This window comes from Pongo abelii, chromosome 3, assembly GCF_028885655.2.
Source record: "Pongo abelii isolate AG06213 chromosome 3, NHGRI_mPonAbe1-v2.0_pri, whole genome shotgun sequence".
Taxonomy (NCBI): domain Eukaryota; kingdom Metazoa; phylum Chordata; class Mammalia; order Primates; family Hominidae; genus Pongo; species Pongo abelii.
In genome coordinates this window covers 210,367,259-210,388,634 of record NC_071988.2, presented here as the reverse complement: position 1 = coordinate 210,388,634, position 21,376 = coordinate 210,367,259, and the positions used below count along the sequence as shown (strand labels likewise).

General features: G+C 43.2%; 1 protein-coding gene across 6 annotated transcripts; it reads right to left on the bottom strand.

Annotated features, from left to right (window-relative positions):
- Nucleotides 1-5,808: 5,808 nt before the first annotated feature.
- Nucleotides 5,809-19,773, bottom strand: ZFP42 (ZFP42 zinc finger protein). Of its 6 annotated transcripts, none has more exons than XM_024246153.3 (4): nt 19,668-19,773; nt 16,272-16,425; nt 15,861-15,937; nt 5,809-12,814 (listed from the first exon to the last, which is right to left on the bottom strand). In XM_024246153.3, the coding sequence occupies exon 4, from the start codon at nt 12,699-12,701 to the stop codon at nt 11,766-11,768; it is 936 nt and encodes a 311-aa protein (XP_024101921.2). In that variant the 5' UTR covers nt 12,702-12,814; nt 15,861-15,937; nt 16,272-16,425; nt 19,668-19,773; the 3' UTR covers nt 5,809-11,765. The 6 variants fall into 6 exon arrangements, with proteins under 6 accessions (XP_024101921.2, XP_054410840.1, XP_024101922.2 ...); XM_054554865.2 differs by having other exon boundaries at nt 5,809-12,799; XM_024246154.3 differs by having other exon boundaries at nt 5,809-12,796.
- Between the last annotated feature and the right edge of the window lie 1,603 nt (nt 19,774-21,376).

Sequence of the window (21,376 nt, the reverse complement as noted above, 5' to 3'; positions counted from 1 at the left end):
GTAACTTAGGACTTTTTTCTCTGTTGTCCCATTTCACCTTTATAACATGTCTGATAGGTATTATTTACATTTTAGAGATGATTAAAGGTTCAGAGAAGTTACGTCATTTGTCCAACATCACACAGTTTCTACGGGATGGAACTGGGTTTCCACTCAGTCTGCTTGATTTCAAAGTCTGTGTTCTTAACATAGAATGTGTAACCTCCTGGGTGTTTGAATTTTTGCATTATTACTTTTGATGAAAGTGACTGTAAAATAGTTAAGAAGTCCATAAAAGTTTGCATAAATGATTTTTTAAAATAACAGCTTTATTGAGATACAATTCCCATGTCATAGAATTGGCCCTTTTAAAGTATTCAACTCAGTGGTTTTTACTGCATTCCCAGAGTTCTGCAATCACTGACACTACCTAATTTCAACGCATTCTTAACATGCCACAAAAAGTACCCTGAGCAGTCACTCCCTATCACCTCCACGCCCTCGCTCCAGCAACTGCTAACCCCTTTCAGTTCCTTTGGGTCGGTCTGTCTGTTCTGAACATTTCACATAAATGCTACTTTACAATATGGGTACTTTTGTGTCTGGCTTCTCTCACTTAGCATGTCTTCAAGGCTTATCCAGGTTATCACACGTATTAGTGCTACCTTCTTATGGCTGAAATTTTCATTGCATGGACATATTACATTTTGTTTATTCATTTGTTGGCACGCACTTGGATTTTTTCTTCTTTCTGGCTATTATGTATTATGCTGTTATGATCATTCATATATAAGTTTTTGTGTGGACAGATTTTTTTCATTTCTCTTTGGTATACACCTGGGAGTGAAACTGCTGGTTTATGTAACGATGCTTAATATTCTAAGGAACTATTAAACTGTTTTACATTCTCACCAGCAGTGAATGAAGGCTCAAATTTCTCCACATCTGGCTAATACTTCTTGTTTTGATTATAGGCATCCTTGAGAGTGTGAAATGGTATCTGAGGGTGGTTATGATTTGCATTTCCCTAGTGATGAATAATGTTGAGTATCTTTTCACGTGCTTATTGGCCGTTTATCTATCTTCTTTGGCGAAATGTCTACTCCAGCCCTATGCCCATTTTAAATGGGTGTATTTATCTTTTGATTGTCGTGTGTCACTGACTTTAAGTTTAGTGCATCTGTCACTTTTCTATGTTTACTACTGCTTGGAAATCCTTTTAGTTTTGTCTAGTCAAGCATATATTCAAACATCTATAATCACTCACTGTGCTCTGTGCCTGTGCTGGAAACTAAGTCCAGAAAGACATGTCACCTTACCTCTAGATTATGGCAACGGCTTCATCTTTTCCTTCTCCCAATCCATCTTTAACTCTGCACCCTAAATGTATTTTCTAAAAAGTGAATTTGATCATGTCACTTACTTGCTTATTAATCCCTTCTATGCTTCCTTTATTGACTACAAGGCAAAGTTCTAACCCTTTATGATGGGTTACAAAGCCTGCAAAACTGCCCCTTCCCAGGGGCAAAGTTCTCTTGTTCATTCTCTATTCCCATCTTGGGTAACTTTAGAGGAGTCTTCTAGTTAAATACTCTAACTAATACTTTAATCCCGCCAGCAGAATTACAGAAAAAGTTCATAAAGAATGTATTCATTTCTTATCTACGTTTGGGGCTGTTGAGCCATTTACATTGTTAGCGTGTTAAGTGAAATGTGAAGTCACACAATGTGTGGATATAAACTTTCATGAAGAGGTCAGTGAGACATACTGGGTAAGGTAGATCCCAGCCAGAAACCTAAACCAGGTCTCAGATAGAAATGAACCATTAGAGCCTTTTAACTCTAGATCTTGAAACAGGTGCAACTCTCTAAAGCCTGTGACCTGAGAATCCAAGCGGTATTGTTTTCTTGCCATTAATAGGAGCCTTTACATGTTCCAACCTCATCTCACTTTTACTAAGAAATAAAGAAAGAGCTAGGTGCTCAGGCTTGGGTCAGAGCGTGAAGTGTAGCGTGGCCCTTTAAGGACAGCGCTTGTGGTGATAGGAATTAATGATATTCCTCCAAGAAGGTGATCCACCCAGGTGGCAGAACCGGTTCTTGAGACAGGGTCCGGCTCTGTCATCCAGGCTGGCCTGCAGTGGTGTGATCATAGCTCAATGCCGCCTTGAACTTCTGAGTTCGCACGATCCTCCCGCCTCAGCCTCCTGAGTAGCTGGGACTATGCCTGGCTAATTTTTAAATTTTTTTGTAGAGACGGGGTCTTGCTGTTTTGTCCAGGTTTGTCTCAAACTCCTGGCCTCAAGCAATCCTCCCATCTTGGCCTCCCAAAGAGCTGGGATTACGGGCATAAGCCACCAGGCCCAGCCTCAGAACCGGTTCCGTGAAGAAAAACTGTTCCTCCCAAGTGGAGATTCTCCCTCCACCAATCTTTAGAGACTGAGTTTTAGTAAAACTCAAGGCAGCTGCAGTTTCCTTAGATACCCCACCAAATAGAACCAGTCTTTCATGTTCAAGGAAGAGGGAACTCACTACTTCACTGTCATATGGCTGAAAATAAATCTAGTATATAAACTTAGAAATATAGACTTCCTTTTGAACTTGGGCACGAACTAGATATAAGACAAAATCTTATCTATTTCTATATGTATATATGTACGTATGTATATAGTCATATGACAATCTATCTCTATACGTATATATATGTATGCACGTATACACACACATATAAAGCAGGGACTATGAAATTCAAAAACAAGCCTGAAGTGGGGTGTATGTGATTTATTGCTGCATAACAAACTAACCCGAAATTAAGCGGCTTAAGGCAAACTTTTTGTACTGTGCATCATTTTGTGGGTTAGAAACCTGGAAAGGGACCAACTCCTGTGGCGTCACCTGGGGTGATCCGGGCTAGATGGCTTTTTCAGTCGCCTTCTTCACTCACAAGCCCAGCACCTCATTGCTCCTTAGCTTCTCTCTCCACATGATTTCTTATCCTACAGGGCCTCTGCCTGTGGCTGGCTTGGATTGTGCCCAGGAAGGTGGTCTTAGGGTAGTTATGCTTCTTAAATGGCAGTTGGTTTCCAAGGCAGCAGCAAACTAGCAGTAGGTTTCCAAGACAGCAAGACTTCTTACAAACTAAGCCTGGAATTGGCATTACCATTGCAGCACCATTTACATTATACTGTACTCTACTGATCAAAGCAGTCACAGACCAGCCCAAACTCAAGGGGAAGGAAATAGATCCCTACTCTCACTGGGAGAAGTAGCGAAGAATTTGCAGGCATTTTTTTTTTTTTTTTTTTTTGAGACGGAGTCTCGCTCTGTCTCCCAGGCTGGAGTGCAGGGGTGCGATCTCGGCTCACTGCAAGCTCCGCCTCCCGGGTTCACGCCATTCTCCTGCCTCAGCCTCCCGAGTAGCTGGGACTACAGGCACCGCCACCACGCCCAGCCAATTTCTCGTATTTTTAGTAGAGACGGGGTTTCACCGTGTTAACCAGGATGGTCTCGATCTCCTGACCTCGTGATCCCCCTGCCTTAGCCTCCCAAAGTGCTGGGATTACAGGCGTGAGCCACCGCCCCCGGCCAGAATTTGCAGGCATCTTTAATCTGCCTAAGTGTAAAATGTATTAAGTACATACACATACTCCATAAAGCTTTCCCCTCTACAAAAATATCACTACCATGCCGAGTCCTCAACAGTCTGCAAACAGATAAGAATGGGGTGCTATTACACATACTGTGTACAACTTTAACTTTTTTATATTTAATGGTGAGAATAATTAAAATTCCCTCAAGTTTTATTACTTCTTTGACTTGTATATGTGTATTTTATGACAAACATTTTAAGTTGCATGGAGCACACAGTATGCTTTTAATGACATATAACTAAAATCTTAGGAGCATTAAGAATAGCTTATTAATGCCCAGGGGATCATTCTAGTCTAATACCTTTGATTTACTAAAGTCACAAAAGTTATGTTGGCTTGTTTTATGAATATAATTTTAGCCACATGGTAAAGTATAGCTTTGTACAGGTGTTCTCACATGTCTGGTCCACTGACATCTAAGAAATTCAACTCTGGGGTTATGGAGAGAAGAAGCAAAAGACCTAATAAAAACCACATGTTAACCATTAATGTTCATTTACCAAATTTTGCTTAAACTCTTGTACTCTCAAAGCTAATTTCATCCAACTGCCTTTTAATTATAGTCTCTTGCTCAGAGTTGCAAATATAATGGCTTTTTAATATGACGTGCACTGTTCTGTGTCCAGTGTAGGAGGTAATCATGCAATTTACTCAGTCAGAGCCAGTGCATCAGGTAATCAAAACACAAGCACACACAGATTCCTGCACATGCATATAGCCAGCAAAAAACGATCTGAGAAACAAGAGTATTTGTCAACAATGTAACAACCTGACAAATTTGCTTTCAGATAGAATTCTGTAAATCCTATGTCCACAAATGTATATTGTAGCTATGGTGAAATACAGAAGTCAGATATCACTGGGAGAGCTGTGCACATATCACAGGGTATAAAACAACTAATTTGAACAAGTAGGAATGTAAGTGATATCACCATCGAATACAGTCTTGGTCATAATTCTCCATACTGGTGAGTTCTTCATTATTCAAGATGCTGGAAGATGAACAGACCCTCAGTCCCCTGCCTCTTACAGAGAAGGAAGGCAGAAAGGAATGATAATGAGATTTAAGATTATTTTCACTATTAATGAAGATGATCAAACAAAATAATTTAAGAACTCTTAGTGGTGAATACTTTTGGAAAATAGGAATAGGTGTGTGCATGTGTTATATGTATATGCAAACACAAACACATTTTTTTCTTTTAATGAGAATATGTTAGTTTATTAAAGTTGTTCACTTTTATTTCAGAGTATTCATATTTTATATAAAAATGAGTAACATGGCCAGGCACGGTGGCTCACACCTGTAATCCCAGCACTTTGGGAGGCCGAGGCGGGCAGATCACGAGGTCAGGAATCAAGACCATCCTGGCTAACACAGTAAAACCCCGTCTCTACTGAAAATACAAAAAGTTAGCCACGTGTGGTGGCATGCGCCTATAGTTCCAGCTACTCGGGAAGCTGAGGCAGGAGAATCGCTTGAACCTGGGAGGCGGAGCTTGCAGTGAGCCAAGATTGCACCACTGCACTCCAGCCTGGTGACAGAGCGAGACTCCGTCTCAAAAAAAAAAAAAACAAAACAGTAACACTTTCCTTATTGGCCATTTTGAGTAATATTTTTAATTTAATTTTGATAATTTTATTAAAGGTACTTTTTAAAGCATATTAAGCTCCATTTCTACACATTTATTCATTCCATAATTTACTAAGTGCCTCCTATTGCCTGTATTAGTGATACCAAGAAAGCAGTGGACTCTGCCTTAAGATTTTCAGTTTTTTAATCAGTTGTCGTTCTTTACAGCAGTTACTGTCTATCAGAAAAAGAAACCAAGAAAACAATCCCGTTTAGAATGAATCCAAAAGAATAAAATACTTAAGAATAAATGGAACAGAGGAAGTGAAAGACACAAATGCCAGAAAGTGTAAACATTGCTGAAAAAACTGAAGACACAAATAAATAGAAAGATATCCTATGTTCACGGGTTGGAAGAATATTGTTAAAATGTCTTTATCGCCTAAAGCAATCTACAGATTCCATGCAATTCCTATCAAAATACCAATGTCATTTTCCACAGAAATAGTGCAGTGGCGCGATCTGGGCTCACTGCAACCTCCGCCTCCCGATTCTCCTGCCTCAGCCTCCTGAGTAGCTGGGATTACAGGCACCTGCCACCACGCCCGGCTAATGAAAAAAACTTTTTATTTTTTTTTTTCTCTTTTTTTTCCCCTTAAAAGAAGAGGTCTCACCCTATTGCCCAGGCTGGAGAGCAGTGGCAAGATCACAGCTCACTGCAACCTTCAAGTCCTGGGCTCAAGCAATCCTCCTGGCTCAGCCTCTCAAAGTACTGGGATTACAGGTGTTAGCCACCATGCCTGGACAGAAGATGCAATTCTATAATTTGTTTAGAACCATGAAAGACCCTGAATAGACAAAAAACGTTTTGAGAAAGAAAAATAAAGTTAGAGGCATTACATTCCCTTATTTCAAATTATATTACAAAGCTACAGTAATCAAAATATTACAGTACTAGCATAAAAACAGACACACAGACCAGAGGAACAGAACAGAGAACCCAGAAATTAACCCAAAAGCATATACAAGAATTTTCATCAAGACCAACGAAAAAGACACAATGGCGAAAAGGCACTCTCTTCAATAAATGGTATTGGGAAAACTGGATATTCACAAGCAAAATGAAACTGGACCATTATCTTAAACCATACACACAAAAACCAACACCTAGCAAAAATTAACAAGTGGGGCTACATCAAACTAGAAAGCTGCATGGTAAGTAGAACATCCACAAAATCAAAAGGCGGCCTATGGGTTGGGAGAAAATATTTGCAAACCATGTATCTGATAGGGGTTAATATTAAAAAAAATACAAGGTACCCACACAACTCACACCCCCCCCCCCACAAAAAAACCAACTTGATTAAAAAAATGGTCAAAGGGTCAGGCATGGTGGCTCACACCTGTAATCCCAGTACTCTGGGAGGCAAAGACAGGAGGATCGCTTGAGGTCAGGTGTTCAAGACTAGCCTGAACAACATAGCAAGACCTCGTCTCTTAAAAACACAAAAAAGAAAAAAAAAGGCAAAGGACTTGAACAGACATAGCGCAACAGACGCATAAATATATGAACAGGTGTTCAACAGCACTCATTGTCAGAGAAATGCAAACCAAACCACAGTGAAACACTCCCTCACACTGGTCAGAATGGCCACTATCAAAGAGACAAGAAAGAGCAAGTGTTGACAAAGATGTGGAGAAAAGTGAATTCTTGCACACTGTTGGTGGGAAAGTAAGTTAGCACAGCCATTGTGGAAAACAGGATGGAAATTCCTCAAAACACTAAAAGTACGACTACCATATGACCCAGCGGTTCCCCTCCTGGGCATATACCCAAAGGCAATGAAATCACCACCGCATGAAGCCACCTGCAACTTCCATCTTCACTGCAGCACCATTCACCATGGCCAAGAAATGAAACAAGCCACACGTCCATCAACAGATGAATGAGGAAATCGTGGTGCACATACGTACAACGGAATATTATTCAGACTTAAAAAAGGAGATAACTGCCTTTGCTACAACATAGACAAACTGGAAAAATAAACCAAACATGGAAAGAAAAGCACTACATAATCTCACTGATATGTGGAAACTAAACAAACAAACAAAAAAGGCGAATACATAGAAACAGAGCAGAAATGGTAGTGACCAGAAATGCAGAGGTAGAGGAGGGAGAAATAGGGAGAAACAGACAAAGGGTATACGCTTGCACTTAGATAGCATACGGGTCTAGAAACCTAATGCACAGCATGAAGAAGCAGTTAATAATGCAGTATTCATTACTAAAAATTTGCTGAAAGAAAATTTTAGGTGCTCTTACTACTCGCACAAAAGATAACTGAAAAAGGGGACAATGGGTTAATTTTCTTTTCTTTTTTTTGAGACAGAGTCTCACTCTGTCACCCAGGCTGGAGTGCAGTGGCACGATCTCGGCTGACTGCAAGCTCCGCCTCCCGGGTTCACGCCATTCTCCTGCCTCAGCCTCCTGAGTAGCTGGGACTAAAGACACCCGCCACCACGCCCGGCTAATATTTGGTATTTTTAGTAGAGACGGGGTTTCACCGTGTTAGCCAGGATGGTCTCGATCTCCTGACCTCGTGATCCGCCCGCCTCGGCCTCCCAAAGTGCTGGGATTACAGGCGTGAGCCACCGCGCCCGGCCATGGGTTAATTTTCTTAATGACAGTAATCATTTCACTATATGCATATCAAAACAGTACACCTTTTTTTTTTTTTTTTTTTTTTGAGACGGAGTCTCACACTGTCCCCCAGGTTGGAGTGCAGTGGCGCGATCTCTGCTCACTGCAACTTCAGCCTCCGAGGTTCAAGAGATTCTCCTGCCTCAGCCTCCCGAGTAGCTGGGATTACAGGCGCGTGCCACCACACCAGGCTGATTTTTGTATTTTTAGTAGAGATGGAGTTTTGCCGTGTTGGCCAGGCTGGTCTTGCACTCCTGACCTCAGGTGATCCGCCCATCCTGGCCTCCCAAACTGCTGCCATTACAGCCACTGTGCCTGGCCCAGCACATACATCTTAAACAAACATGATAAAAAATTTAAAAAACCCTATACATGTAAGATTGTTTGTTGTTTATGGGCCATGAAGCCAAATGCCAGCTTGAAAACAGAAAACCATTTATTCATTTATCAGGATTTGGGGTCTGTCAAATGCCAGTGTCTGGAAAGGTGAAAAGCTAGATGAACTGAGACTTGTTTTCAGTTTTCTCTGGGTATGTGTTCAGGTATCTTGTGTTCGTTCTTACTTAAAACACAAATGTGGAGAGTCTATGTACATTTCTTCCTGAACCATAAACAAAGGATTTCAGGTGACATATCCTTATATATCCTCATTAGCTAACCTCCTTTTCCTTTTTTTTTCATTGCATCCACATGCGTTCTTCCTTTTACATTCTTAGCAGTTTCAGGGTTCCTTTTTGGAAGAAAACTAAAAACAAGAACAGCTAGGAAGCTGGCTAAGTAGCATCCTATTCCTCAGTCAGGATTTAACTAAGCCTTGGGATCCAGATACACAAGCATTTTCTCAGATTGTTGTTTCTTACACATTTAAGCTTTAGAGTTGTTAACAGGGAGTTTTGGACCCTTCAGCTCTAGAAAAGAGCTGAACAGGAACAGCCATCTGAGAACAGCAAGAGGGATGGCGACTGGCTCCCACTATGTAAAGGCTGATCTACCTTTTAGAAATGCTCATGGTTCAGGAAGAAGTATCTCCATCCATCCCTCTTGGTGCCCTGCATCTCAGCTCTCCAGCTTGCAGCCTGAACCCTGCCCCTGACTTCCTCTGGTCTTGAGGGCTGCTATGTACTCCTGCCTTTTGCCTGGTCTTCAGAGGTGCTCTGTCCTAATTCATCTCTGAAGTAGAAACCCACAGAAGAGCAAATCAAACACAGTGCTACAAAAGCAAAACTAGCTGAGAATATGCTTTGTCATCTTGATCAAATACCAAATTCCCATCCCAAGTTCTATACTCAGGTGTTTGATTTGGAGGAAATTCCACACTTACATATGGATTATGTACCCAATGTTCCTCACTCAGTACCCACATTCCTGTAAAAGTGATACTAGAAATTCTAGACCAAATTAAGAAATAATTTCCATAGTCCATAGTAGCAATTAGCTCATACTGATGTCAAAATGTAAGCCTTTGATTTTTTTACTTGTTTTAAAGACATATTTTAGGCTTTGGCGTTTTAAAAATCAAGATTAATGTTGAGTTTGATATATTTACTTAGTGTGGTATTGCTATTTCCTGAAAAGCCATTCAATTAACGGTACGCTTAGCATTACCTCCAGTGATGTCTTAAATCTTAAAATCAAATAAGCATTTCAAGTTTGATGGCAGCATACTTTTGGCCATTATGAGATGATTCCAATCAGGGATTCACTTAATAATGATAAAAATGAGTTAACCCCTACATTAGATTTTATTTTTACCAGTTACCTTCAGACAATTTCTCCCTTTATCCGTATGTAACTACTTTCTCTGAATTTCCTTCCACAGCAAGAAAATACACCAGATCCCGTCTCATCTGTTCGTAACAAGAAATTCCCTCTTACTGGGTGGCTTGCCGCCAGCTGTGACCCTCTCCCTGAAGGAGACTTGCACATTTGCTGTTGAACAAAAGTGGCATGAATTATGCACCCCATATCCCCTTAATGAACATTTACGTTATGGGTTTATCACCATTAAAAATACTATTCAGTTCACATTCTTGAACAGATCCCTTTGTACATTAGTACAAATAACCTCAGTACCTCAGAATGCGACTTTATTTGAAGGTCTTCAGAGTTCGTCAAGTTAACATGAGGTCATCAGCATGGGTGATAATCCCACATGACTGGTGTCCTTGTTCCGACACAGGCAGAGGGAAGGGATGTGGGGATACAGGGTGAATGCCATGTGAACACGAGACAGTCACTCAACGCCAAAAAGGGAGGCCTGGGCCAGTCCTTCCCTCTCAGCCTCAGAAGGAACCAACCCTGCCAACACCTGGGTTTTGGACCTCTAGCCTTTGGAATCCAGACAATACATTTCTGCTAAGTCACCTAGCTTGGGGGTACTGCTATGGTAGCTCTAAAAACGAATATAGCACACTTAACTGGCTGTGACAGTTTATACCTTATCCAACCACACGTAAGCCTAACTTCCCGCCATACCTCACCTATACTGAACATCAGTCTGTTGAATTTTGCTAATTTTTAAGAACAAATAAATGGTATCTCTTTTCAGTGCAGACTCTTTGATTTTTTAAAATACAGACTTGGCATATTTCTGAAGTTTCATATTCTTTAATTGTGAAATATCTAAAATGGATTCAAATGGACTAACATTATCAAATAATCACTCACATCTAACCATATGATTTCCATAAGTTTGATACAATGATAAAAAGAAAACAAAAATTACAATGAAATACAGTTGACTTTAAAGAATATTTAACTACTCATTCATTTATTGACTACCGCAAATTTTTCATTCCTAGGGCTATGACATGAACCATCAAGTATATTTTTAATTTTTACTTTTTTTAAAAGATGGGCTCTTGCTGTTATCCAGTCTGGAGTACAGTGGTGCAATCACAGCTCACTGTAGCCTCAAACTCCTGGGCTCAAACTATCCTCCTGCTTCAGCCTCCTGAGTAGCTGGGAACACAGGTGTATGCAACCAGGCCTAGCTAAGTTTAAACATTTTGTGGGGGCCAGGCACAGTGGCTCACACCTGTAATCCCAGCACTTTGGGAGGCCAAGGTGAGTGGATCACTGGAGGTTAGGAGTTTGAGACCAGCCTGGCCAACATGGTGAAACCCCATCTTTACTAAAAATACAAAAATCAGCTGGGCATGGGGGCACACGCCTGTAGTCCCAGCTACTTGGGAGGCTGAGGCTGGAGAATCACTTGAACCCGGGAGGTGGAGGTTGCAGCGAGCCGAGATCACGCCACTACACTCCATCCTGGGTGACAAAGCGAGACGTCTACCAACAAAAATAAAAATAAATAAATACAAATAAAAACAAATTTTTCTGTAGAGACAGGATCTCACTATGTTGCCCAGGCTGGTCTGGAACTCCTGGCCTCAAGCTATCCTCCCGCTTTGGCCTCCCAACAAAGTGTTAGGATTACAGGCGTCGGTCACTATGCCTGGCTGAAGTATAAATTTAAAAGACAAAAGCTAAGAAATGGAAACTACACAATTAAAAATCAAAGTTATTTTCATATTTACAGTACATGAAAATAAGTCATATCCAATAATCCAACAGATAATATATTAAAGATTATGCTTTTGAAGTCAATTTATCACTGACTTTCCTGTTGGAAGCACACTTTAAGAATACACAAAGTTCTAAATAAAACAAAAAAGAAAAAAAAATACACCATGTTCTTAAAACGGTATCACAAAGTGTAGGAGCATCTTAGTAACACCAAATTATACCTGCTTTTGGGGTTGCAATATTGATTTAAAAATTCCTTCCTAGAAACAATAATCAGTGAGGCATGTTTGTCACTCATCACTCTTCTGTTAACATGCTTTATCCTGATGGAGGACTACTTTCCATCTTGTTCATTCTCGTTCGTATTTGCATGGGTTAGGATGTGGGCTTTCAGGTTATTTGACTGAATAAACCTCCTGTTACAGCCTTGAAAGGGACACACAAAACGTTTCTCCCCCGTGTGGATGCGTACATGTGTACGCAAATTAAAGTCCAGAGAGAAGCGTTTTCCGCACCCTTCAAAAGTGCACTGAAACGGCTTCTCTCCAGTATGAACCAGGAAATGTCTTTTTAGTTTTGAGCTCTCAACGAACGCTTTCCCACATTCCGCACAGACGTGGTTTCGGGGACCATGAATGAGGAGATGCTTTCTCAGGGCGGCTCTATTCCTCAACTTCTTAGTGCATCCACTCTGAGGACAAGCGATCGCGCTGAGGCTGTCATATTCTTTATTTATGGGGGGCTTCTTTCTAGCAAATTCTGCGAGCTGTTTAGGATCTGATAAGTCAATGCCGGGTATTCCTCCAGGCGGAAGCTTCTTGCCTGTCATGTACTCAGAATACTCAAGCGAATTCTCTCCAACTATCTTTTGAGGAAGCTCTTTCTTTGCCCCTTTTTTCATGTATTCCAAAGAACATTCAAGAAGGGAGCTTGCTTCGAGAACCTTTTGAGAAAGCTCTTGTTCTGATCCTTTCTTTAGGTATTCCAAGGACTCAAAACATGAGTCCTCTTCCAGGATGGGTTGAGAAAACTCACCCCTTATGATGCATTCTATGTAACAGTCTGAGAAATCATCCTCTCCAAGAGCCTGAGGGCCAGGCTCATAGCACACATAGCCATCACATAAGGCCCACACCACACTGACAGGTTCTATTTCCGCCTGCAGGTCTTGGCTTGTCTTGTCGTGCCTGGGCTTAGCCCCACTGGGGGCTCTTCCACCCAGGCCTTTCTGGCGTCTCGTCTTTGCCAGTTTCTTCAGTTGCTGGTTCATGTTTTCCTGCCTGTGTCCTTCTTGAAGGTTTACACCAGGATATATCAACCACCTCCAGGCAGTAGTGATCTGAGTAAGTTGTCTTCAGCAAACACCTGCTTTATGATAATAACCTTTAAAATAGATTCCAGTATTAGAGCCACTGTCAAAAAATGACCTAGGACACATTTTCCAATAATACATTTCCATCTTCTCTGATAAACTAACCAAGAGACCGAGAATGAGCTCTGTGTAAGACATGAGTCATAAACAGATCTTATCTGGGTGTCCCCACAAGTTATCGGAACCCTCTATATCTAATTCTCACCTGACATGTACTGGGCGGGACTATGTGCTAGCTCTATTTTAGGCTATACAGTTTGTGATACATCAATAAACAGGCATACAAACATCTATGCCTCCATAGAGTAGACATACTCATGAGCATAGAAAATAAGCAATGTATGCCACGTGTTAGAAGGCGACTAAGTGTGAAAGAGTAAGCAAAGGGGCTGGTAGGAAACAGAAGCCTGCATGCAATATTAAATAGGGCACTCGGGCAAACCTTTGCGAGGGTGGTAAGTGGCAGCTGGTCAAAAGCCTGAAGGAGGTGAGGGAGCAAAATACTGTCTTTTCTTTTTCTTCTTTTTTTTTGGAGATGGAGTCTCACTGTCGCCCAGGCTGGAGTGCAGTGGCGCAATCTCAGCTCATCGCAACCTCCACCTCCCGGGTTCAAGCAATTCTCCTGCCTCAGCCTCCCAAGTAGCTGGGATTACAGGATTACAGGTGCATGCCACCATGCCTGGCTACTTTTTCTATTTTTAGGAGAAAGGGGGTTTCACCATGTTGGTCAGGCTGGTCTCAAACTCCCGACTTCGTGATCCGCCTGCCTCGGCCTCCCAAAGTGCTGGGATTATAGGCGTGAGCCACCGCGCCTGGCCCTATTCTTGTTTTCTTATGTAATACTGTTATGAAATTCAAATTAAATAATGCATGCAAAGTGCTTAGCACAGATTATGGTGCACAGCAAATGCTGACCGCTATGTGAGCTCCTGTTATTTTATTACCTTTCTATTAATTCTACAAGTATATGTTGCATCCTGCTACACGCCAGGTTCTTTCTAGACCAGGGTGGTAAACTTTTTCTGCAAAGGGCCAGATTTTAGCTTTGTGGGTCCTGTGGTGTCTGTTGAAACTATTCAACTTTGCCATTGTAGCACAGCACAGAAGCAGTCAGATAACACATAAAGGAATGAGGTTGGCTGTGTTCCAGTAAAACAGGGAGATTGGCCCATGGGCCATCGTGTGCCCACTCATTGTTCTAGAAGACGGGGATCCAGAGAATAAGACACATGAAATTAATGGTGCTCCCACCTTTTAGGAATCCATGCCAAAATAAAGGCACAGGGTAGCTTGGCCCTGAAGACTTTCCTATCATTTCCTTAAACATCTAACAGCAATGATGTTATAAAAGTTATAGCATGAATATGTTATTGCTTTTACTATAAAAGTCTCTTGCTTAATGTTACAATTGTGTGCCTGAGAAAAGATCTCCCTATTTGTTGTCCTGATGTCTTTCTGTAGGAAGAAAAATTATATGCTTTTAAAAAAGAGGCAAAGGTAAAAGTTGTCGGATGAAAATTAATAGCTTGAAAATACTTTAAAATAACCACATTAAAAAAAAAAACACCTCAACAGAAGCATGTCATTTACTTTTGGTAAAAAAACAAATACATATAATAAAAACAAAATGTGTTCCAACTGTAGGGAGTTTAAGATTTCTTAAAATATATTTAAAAATATGTAATACATATATGTTATATGCTACTGATGTTATTATTTTTTGTGCCCTTTTATTTTATTTTATTTTGAGATGGAGTTTCGCTCTTGTTGCCCAGGCTGGAGTACAATGGCACGATCTCAGCTCACTGCAACCTCTGCCTCCGGGGTTCAAGTGATTCTCCTGCCTCAGGCCCCAAGTAGCTGGGATTACAGACAGGCACCCCCGCCCCCACCACACCCAGCTAATTTGTGTATTTTTTAGTAGATATGTGACACGTTGGCCAGGCTGGTCTCGAACTCCTGACCTCAGGTGATCCGCTCTCCTCGGCTTCCCAAAGTGCTGGGATTACAGGTGTGAGCCACTGCGCCAGGCCTGTGTCCTTTAAAAAGGTGAAAGTAGGGCTGGGTGCGGTGGTTCATGCCTGTAATGCTAGCACATCGGGAGCGCAAGGCTGGCGGATCACCTAGGTCAGGGGTTTAAGACCAGCCTGGCCAATATGGCGAAACCCTGTCTACTAAAAATACAAGAAATTAACTGGATGTGGTGGCGCACACCTGTAATCCCAGCTACTGGCAGGAGATCACTTGAGCCTGGGAGGCAGAGGCAGTGAGCCAAGATTGCACCACTGCACTCCGGCCTGGACAACAGAGCGACTCTCTTGGGAAAAAAAAAAAAAGAAAAAGAAAAAAATATAAAATAAAAATAGAGATGAAATTAACCAGCGAGATCTCAAAATATTTATGAAGCACAATATTAGCACCTTTGGAGGCTAATTACTAGGATTAAACACAGAGCTGCTCTCCCCAATTAGTCCATTTAAAAAACAACTTGTGCATCCCAAATCTGAAAATCCAAGACCTGAAAGGCTCAAAGTATGAAACCTTTCTGAGTGCCATCGTGACACTTAAAGGAAATTCTCATTGGACCATTTTGGATTTTGAATTTTCAGACTTGGGATGCTCATGTTGGGTATTTTGCAAACACTCAAACACTCAAAAAAATCTGATGTCCATAATACTTCTGGTCCCAAGCACTTTGGATAAAAAATACTCAACCTGTAACTGCAATTTAATTGACTGCTGCTTTTCTCTCCAAGCTCACCTCCTGCCATCTATAGCTCTTGTATTTCACTATTCAGCCATAATAAACTTTCTCCAATAAAGCGTCAATCAGTCCATTACAAACGTTCTTTTTTCTCACTAAAATACTGCCTATCCTCCAACACACACACACAGAGGCTTGCTTCCCATCCATACTTCAAATGCGCAAACATCACCTCCTCAGGCAGGCTTCCCTGGATTCTTCGGCTCAGTTGAGTCCCAAAGCTAAACGTTCCCCTCGCTCCCTATTTCACACTGATCAGATATCTGGTGTCCCTTGCTTCAAGTCTGTCTTACCTGCTGGACCGTGAGCACTACTAGAGTGAAGGCCTCTTCTGTTCTGTTCACACAGGCTCCAGCCTCAGTACATTTGTCTAGTGAGATGAAATCATGAGTATGCATTAGTCATCGTGCTGTTGATCTCTGATTTAACAACCCTATATAATTACTTTACTAGGAATTTATCTGAGAGTTTAGACAACTTAATGTAGAAGTTTCAAAAAAGCTGGCTATTAATGATGCAGGGTGTTACATAGAAAGGAATTTCCTAAGGCCAGGCATGGTGGCTCATGCCTGCAATCCCGACACTTTGGGAGGCTGAGGTGGGTGGATCCCTTGAGCCCAGGAGTTGGTGACCAGCCTCGGCAAAATGGTGAAACCCCATCCCTACGAAAAAGAAAAAAATGAGTCTAATCAGACTACACCTACACTTCAGCTCAGCGATGGTTAGGTCTGAATTCCCAAGGGAGACGTGGGCGGGGTGGGTTTGCCAAGTGCTATTCAGGAGGCTGAGGTGGGAGGATCGCTGGAGCCTGGGAGGCAGGGGTTGCAGTGAGCTGAGATCACACCATTGCACTCCAACCTGGGTAACAGAATGAGACCTTGTCTTAGAAAAAAGAAAAGAAAAGAAAAAGAAAGAAAGAAAGGCATCTTCTAAGAGAGGTGTTTTCTTTATGAATTTACCAAGGTTCAAGTATGGTCCTTACCTTTCTAAGCTAAATTCTTATTTGTCACATCTCCGAGCATTATGCTATTTCTCATAGCAGTATACAAGCTTGTGAGGATGACACATAACATTGAAATGGTAATTTATTAATTTACTAAAAGAAAACCATTTATATGGCAAGCCAATTTCTGTTAGCAGAAATAACTAGTCATGCATCACTCAAAGACAGGAATATGTTCTGAGAAATGTATCTCTAGGTTGCTGTGTCATCCTGTGAACATCATAGAGGGTAGTTACGCAGACCTGAATGGCATAGCCTTCAACACACCCAGGTTACACGGTAGGGCCCATTGCTCCTAGGCTATAAATCTGCACAGCATGTTACAGTTCTGAGTACTATAGGCAACTGTAACACAACAGTAAATATTTGCATATAAACATATCCAAACAGAAGAAATACTCTACAAAAGATAAAAAATGGTACACCTGTGTAGGCACATTCCCATAATGGAGCTCACAGTATTGGTAGTGGCTCTGGATGAGTCAGTGAGTGTTGAGTGAATGAAGGCCTGGGACACCACTGTACACAAGTGTAGGCTTTATAAGCACTGTACACTTAGGCAAATTTTAAAACTTATTTAAAAATTTGTCTTTCTTGAATAATAAATTAACCTTAGCTTACTGTAACTTTTTAAATTTATTTATTTATTTACTTTTTTTTTTTGAGACAGAGTTTCCCTCTTGTTGCCCAGGCTGGAGTGCAACAGCGTGATCTCGGCTCACAGCAACCTCTGCCTCCCACGTTCAGCCGATTCTCCCACCTCAGCCTCCTGAGTAGCTGGGATTACAGGCATGCGTCACTACGCCCAGCTAATTTTGTATTTTTAGTAGAGATGAGGTTTCTCCATGTTGGTCAGGCTGGTCTGGAACTCCCGACCTCAGGCGATCCGCCTGCGTCAGCCTCCCAAAATGCTGGGATTACAGGCGTCAGCCACCGAGGCCCAGACTCTTTTTAACTTTATAAACTTTAAAATGTGCAAACTTCCTGACTCTTTTGTAATAACGCTTAGCTTAAAACACAAACATTTTTTCAGCTGTACAAAAATATTTTTTCTTTATATTCTTATTCTATAAGATTTTGTCTGTTTAAATACTTTTACGTTAAAAACCAAGAGACAAACACACACATGAGCCTAGGGCCTACACAAATTCAGGATCATGAAGATGTCACTAGGCCATAGGGATTTTTCAGCTCTTTTATAATCCTATGGGACCACCATAGTACGTGGGGTTGCTCACTGACTGAAACGTCCTTATATGGAACTTGACTGTACATGGAAAACATACTGGTAAAAGCGGATGTGGACAAAATCTTCATATACATTTAGTATTTGTTCTAGGTGCTGAACTTAGGGAAAAAGATGCAAAGTTCCTCGTTAACACAAAGTTTGGTGTGGGAGAGACAGTAAAGGGCAAATAAACAAAAAATGTCAGATTGCGAAAAATGCTATTAAAAAAAGGTGGTGGGCGGGTGGGGGGTGGCCGGGCGCGGTGGCTCACGCTTGTAATCCCACCACTTTGGGAGGCCGAGGCGGGCGGATCACGAGGTCAGGAGATCGAGACCATCCTGGCCAACATGGCGAAACCCTATTTAAAATAAAAAAAAAATTAGTCGGGCGTGGTGGCGGCGCCTGTAGTCCCAGCTACTCGGGAGGCCGAGGCAGGAGAATCGCTTGAACCCGGGAGGCGGAGGTTGCAGTGAGCCGAGATGGCGCCATTGCACCCCAGCCCGGGCGACAAGAGCAAAACTCTGTCTGAAAAAAAAAAAAAAAAAGAGTATGAATGACAGGGGAAGTAACCGAGGACGCCACCTTCATCAGGAATGTCTGGAAAAAGCCCCCAAAGACGGGGCCATCGGAGCCAGATGCGGGCAGGAGGAAAAGTGCCCGGTGGTGGGAGGAGACGAGCGAAGGCTGCTGGCTCCAGGCTGCCGGCGGCTCCCCGGGGGCTGGGGGAGGAGACCACGCTCAATGCTCCCTACAGCTATGGCGGGCAGGACGGTGGGGGCTGGGGCGAGGCCCAGGCGCGGGGCTGACTACGAGCCCCATTCCAGGACCCAAGGAAACCATTACAGGGCTTCCAACAAGCAAACAGCAAGCTTTCTTAGGTTAAAAGATGGGCCGGGCAGCTGCATGGAGAATGGATTTGGGGAGAACAGAAAAACCTATTAGATTTGGGAATCCCGGGAAGGGCTGCTAGTGGTTTGGAGCAGATGGCGGCGGAGATGAAATGCAGGGAGAGCGGGAAAACCGGAGAAAGAACCGCCCCCTCGCCCTCCAGCTCGCTGGTGGATTGGATGAAGAGCGGAAGGGAAACAGGAATCAAGAATGAGTCTCGCCCGGCGCGGTGGCTCACGCCTGTAATCTCACCACTTTGGGAGGCCGAGGTGGGCGGATCACCTGAGGTCAGGAGTTCGAGACCAGCCTGACCAACACGGTGAAAACCCGTCTCTACTAAAATACAAAAATTAGCCGGGCGCAGTGGCGGGCGCCTGTAATCTCAGCTACTTGGGAGGCTGAGGCAGGAGAATCGCTTGAACCCGGGAGGCGGAGGTTGCAGTGAGCCGAGATCGCGCATTGCACTCCAGCCTGGCAACAGAGCGAGACTGCCTTAAAAAAAAAAAAAAAAAAAAAAAAGTCTCCTAGGTTTTTTGCTAGAGTAATTTGAGTGGAGGGTATTGCCATCTCCAGAGATAAGAGGAGAGGAAAAGAAAGGGAAGAGACTGGTGTCTTGATCACAAATGTAAGCATGTTAATATAAAAGACCTAGCCAGATATTGTAAGTAAACATATTTACATGAAGTTTTGAAACAAAATAAAAAAATGCAATTTAGGAAATCACCGCCAGACACTCGCTTTCTTGAGAGGGTTACTTCCCCCATCTGCCCATTTTCAACATTTGAGGCCAGTGGCCAGCCACGGGTCACCGCAGGGCGAAGGCTACAAGTCTCCCGGCGAGGCCGGCTGCAGCCTGGTCCCAGGATGAGAACAAGCTTCCCCTCCCTGACTATCTAACCCTTTTGACCGACACATTCCAAGTAGTGAGCAACACATCCCCCTTCTCCCCATTGGAAAAAAGTTCCATGAAACAAGACTCACCCCTGCTACCGCGAAGCACTCTGCTCTTTTCAATGCCACCTCCTCCCAAACGTAAAACAAAGGAGAAACTGCAGTGAAAACGTGGACTGCCCTGCGCCCCCTCCCAAGACCCACCCTCCGGACTGACGCGGTCTAATCAGGCTACACCCACCCTTCAGCTCCGCCAGGGTTAGGGAGGGCGTGGCCCGCCCCGCCGCCACCTGGCCCGCGCGTTCACCTTCTGCCGGGAGGCGCCTGGCACCTGGGCGGCGCGCTCACCCTCAGCCCGGGGCCCCCAGGCACCCGGCCCGCACGCAAACCCTCAGCCCGGGGCCCCCTGGCCCCGCGTTCACCCCTCAGCCCGGCCGCCGGGCACTGCGCATCCGCCACGTGGCAGCGCCTCCCGAGCCCAGACGCCCGGCGTTAGCACGTGGTGAGCACTCAATAAATGTCTGTTGAACAAATACGCGTAGGTGTAATCACATTTACCCTTTTAGGCCGGACAAGTGGCTCACGCCTGTCATCCCAGCACTTTCGGAGGCCGAGACGGGGTGGGGGGGGGGGGATCACCTGAGGTCAGGAGTTCGAGACCAGCCTGGCCAACATGGCGAAACCCCGTCTCTACCGAAAAATACAAAAATTAGCCAAGCATGGTGGTGCGCGCCTGTAGTCCCAACTACTCAGGAGGCTGAGGCAGGAGAATCGCTTGAACCCGGCAGGCGGAGGTTGCAGTGAGCCGAGATCGCGCCACTACGCTCCAGCCTGGGTGATAGAGCGAGACTCCGTCTCAATAAAGAACAAAACAAAACATTTACGCTTTTGCAGGTCGAGGAAAAAAATCAAGCGGAGGAGGCAGTTTTTACCCCCCGAAATAGAGGTTGACTCGAACGCAAACGCCTACACCTTTCCCACCCCGCCCTACCCCCAGTCTCAGATAAAGTATTACTGGCGTGTTTGTTTTCTTTTTTTCTTTTTCTGGCCATTAATGTGACTGTATTGCTAAAGGCAACACAACTCACTTCGAAAGCAGTGGTCAATTCTCACTATTGGCTACAGTCTAGTGAAATGTAACAGTTCGTGTACGTACACCCATACCATCAGAACGAAACCCAGATCAATATTTAAAAACCTCCTAAATGTTGACTTGAAGCTTTTCTGCATATATATCTGGGAGCAGTTCTCCACTTTTTTTTTTTCTTAAAGTCTGTTTCTGAATAAGCTTCAATTTTGAGGTTGGCCAATATAATTTTCCTTCCTTCCTTCCTTCCTTCCTTTTTCTTTTTCTTTCTTTTTTTTTTTCTTTTTTGAGACGGAGTCTTTCTCTGTCCCCCAGGCTGGAGTGCAATGGCACCGTCTCACCTCACAGCAACCTCCGCCTATTTGGTTCAAGTGATTCTCCTGCCTCAGCCTCCCGAGTAGCTGGGATTACAGGCATGCACCACCACGCCCGGCTAATTTAGTATTTTTAGTAGAGACAACGTTTCTCCATGTTGGCAGGCTGGTCCGACCTCAGGTGATCCGCCTGTCTCAGCCTCCCAAAGTGTTGGGATTACAGGCGTGAGCCACTGCGCCTGGCCAATAAAATATAATTTTCAATGAAGGAAATATTATTTATTCCCCGATCTCCTCCAGTAGGCATAGCAGGACCGCTCCATTTGAAATCCGATTTCAATAAAGCTTCCTTAGTTCCTTACCTTAGAATGTTTTATTTGCAGACGAGGGTCAGAAAG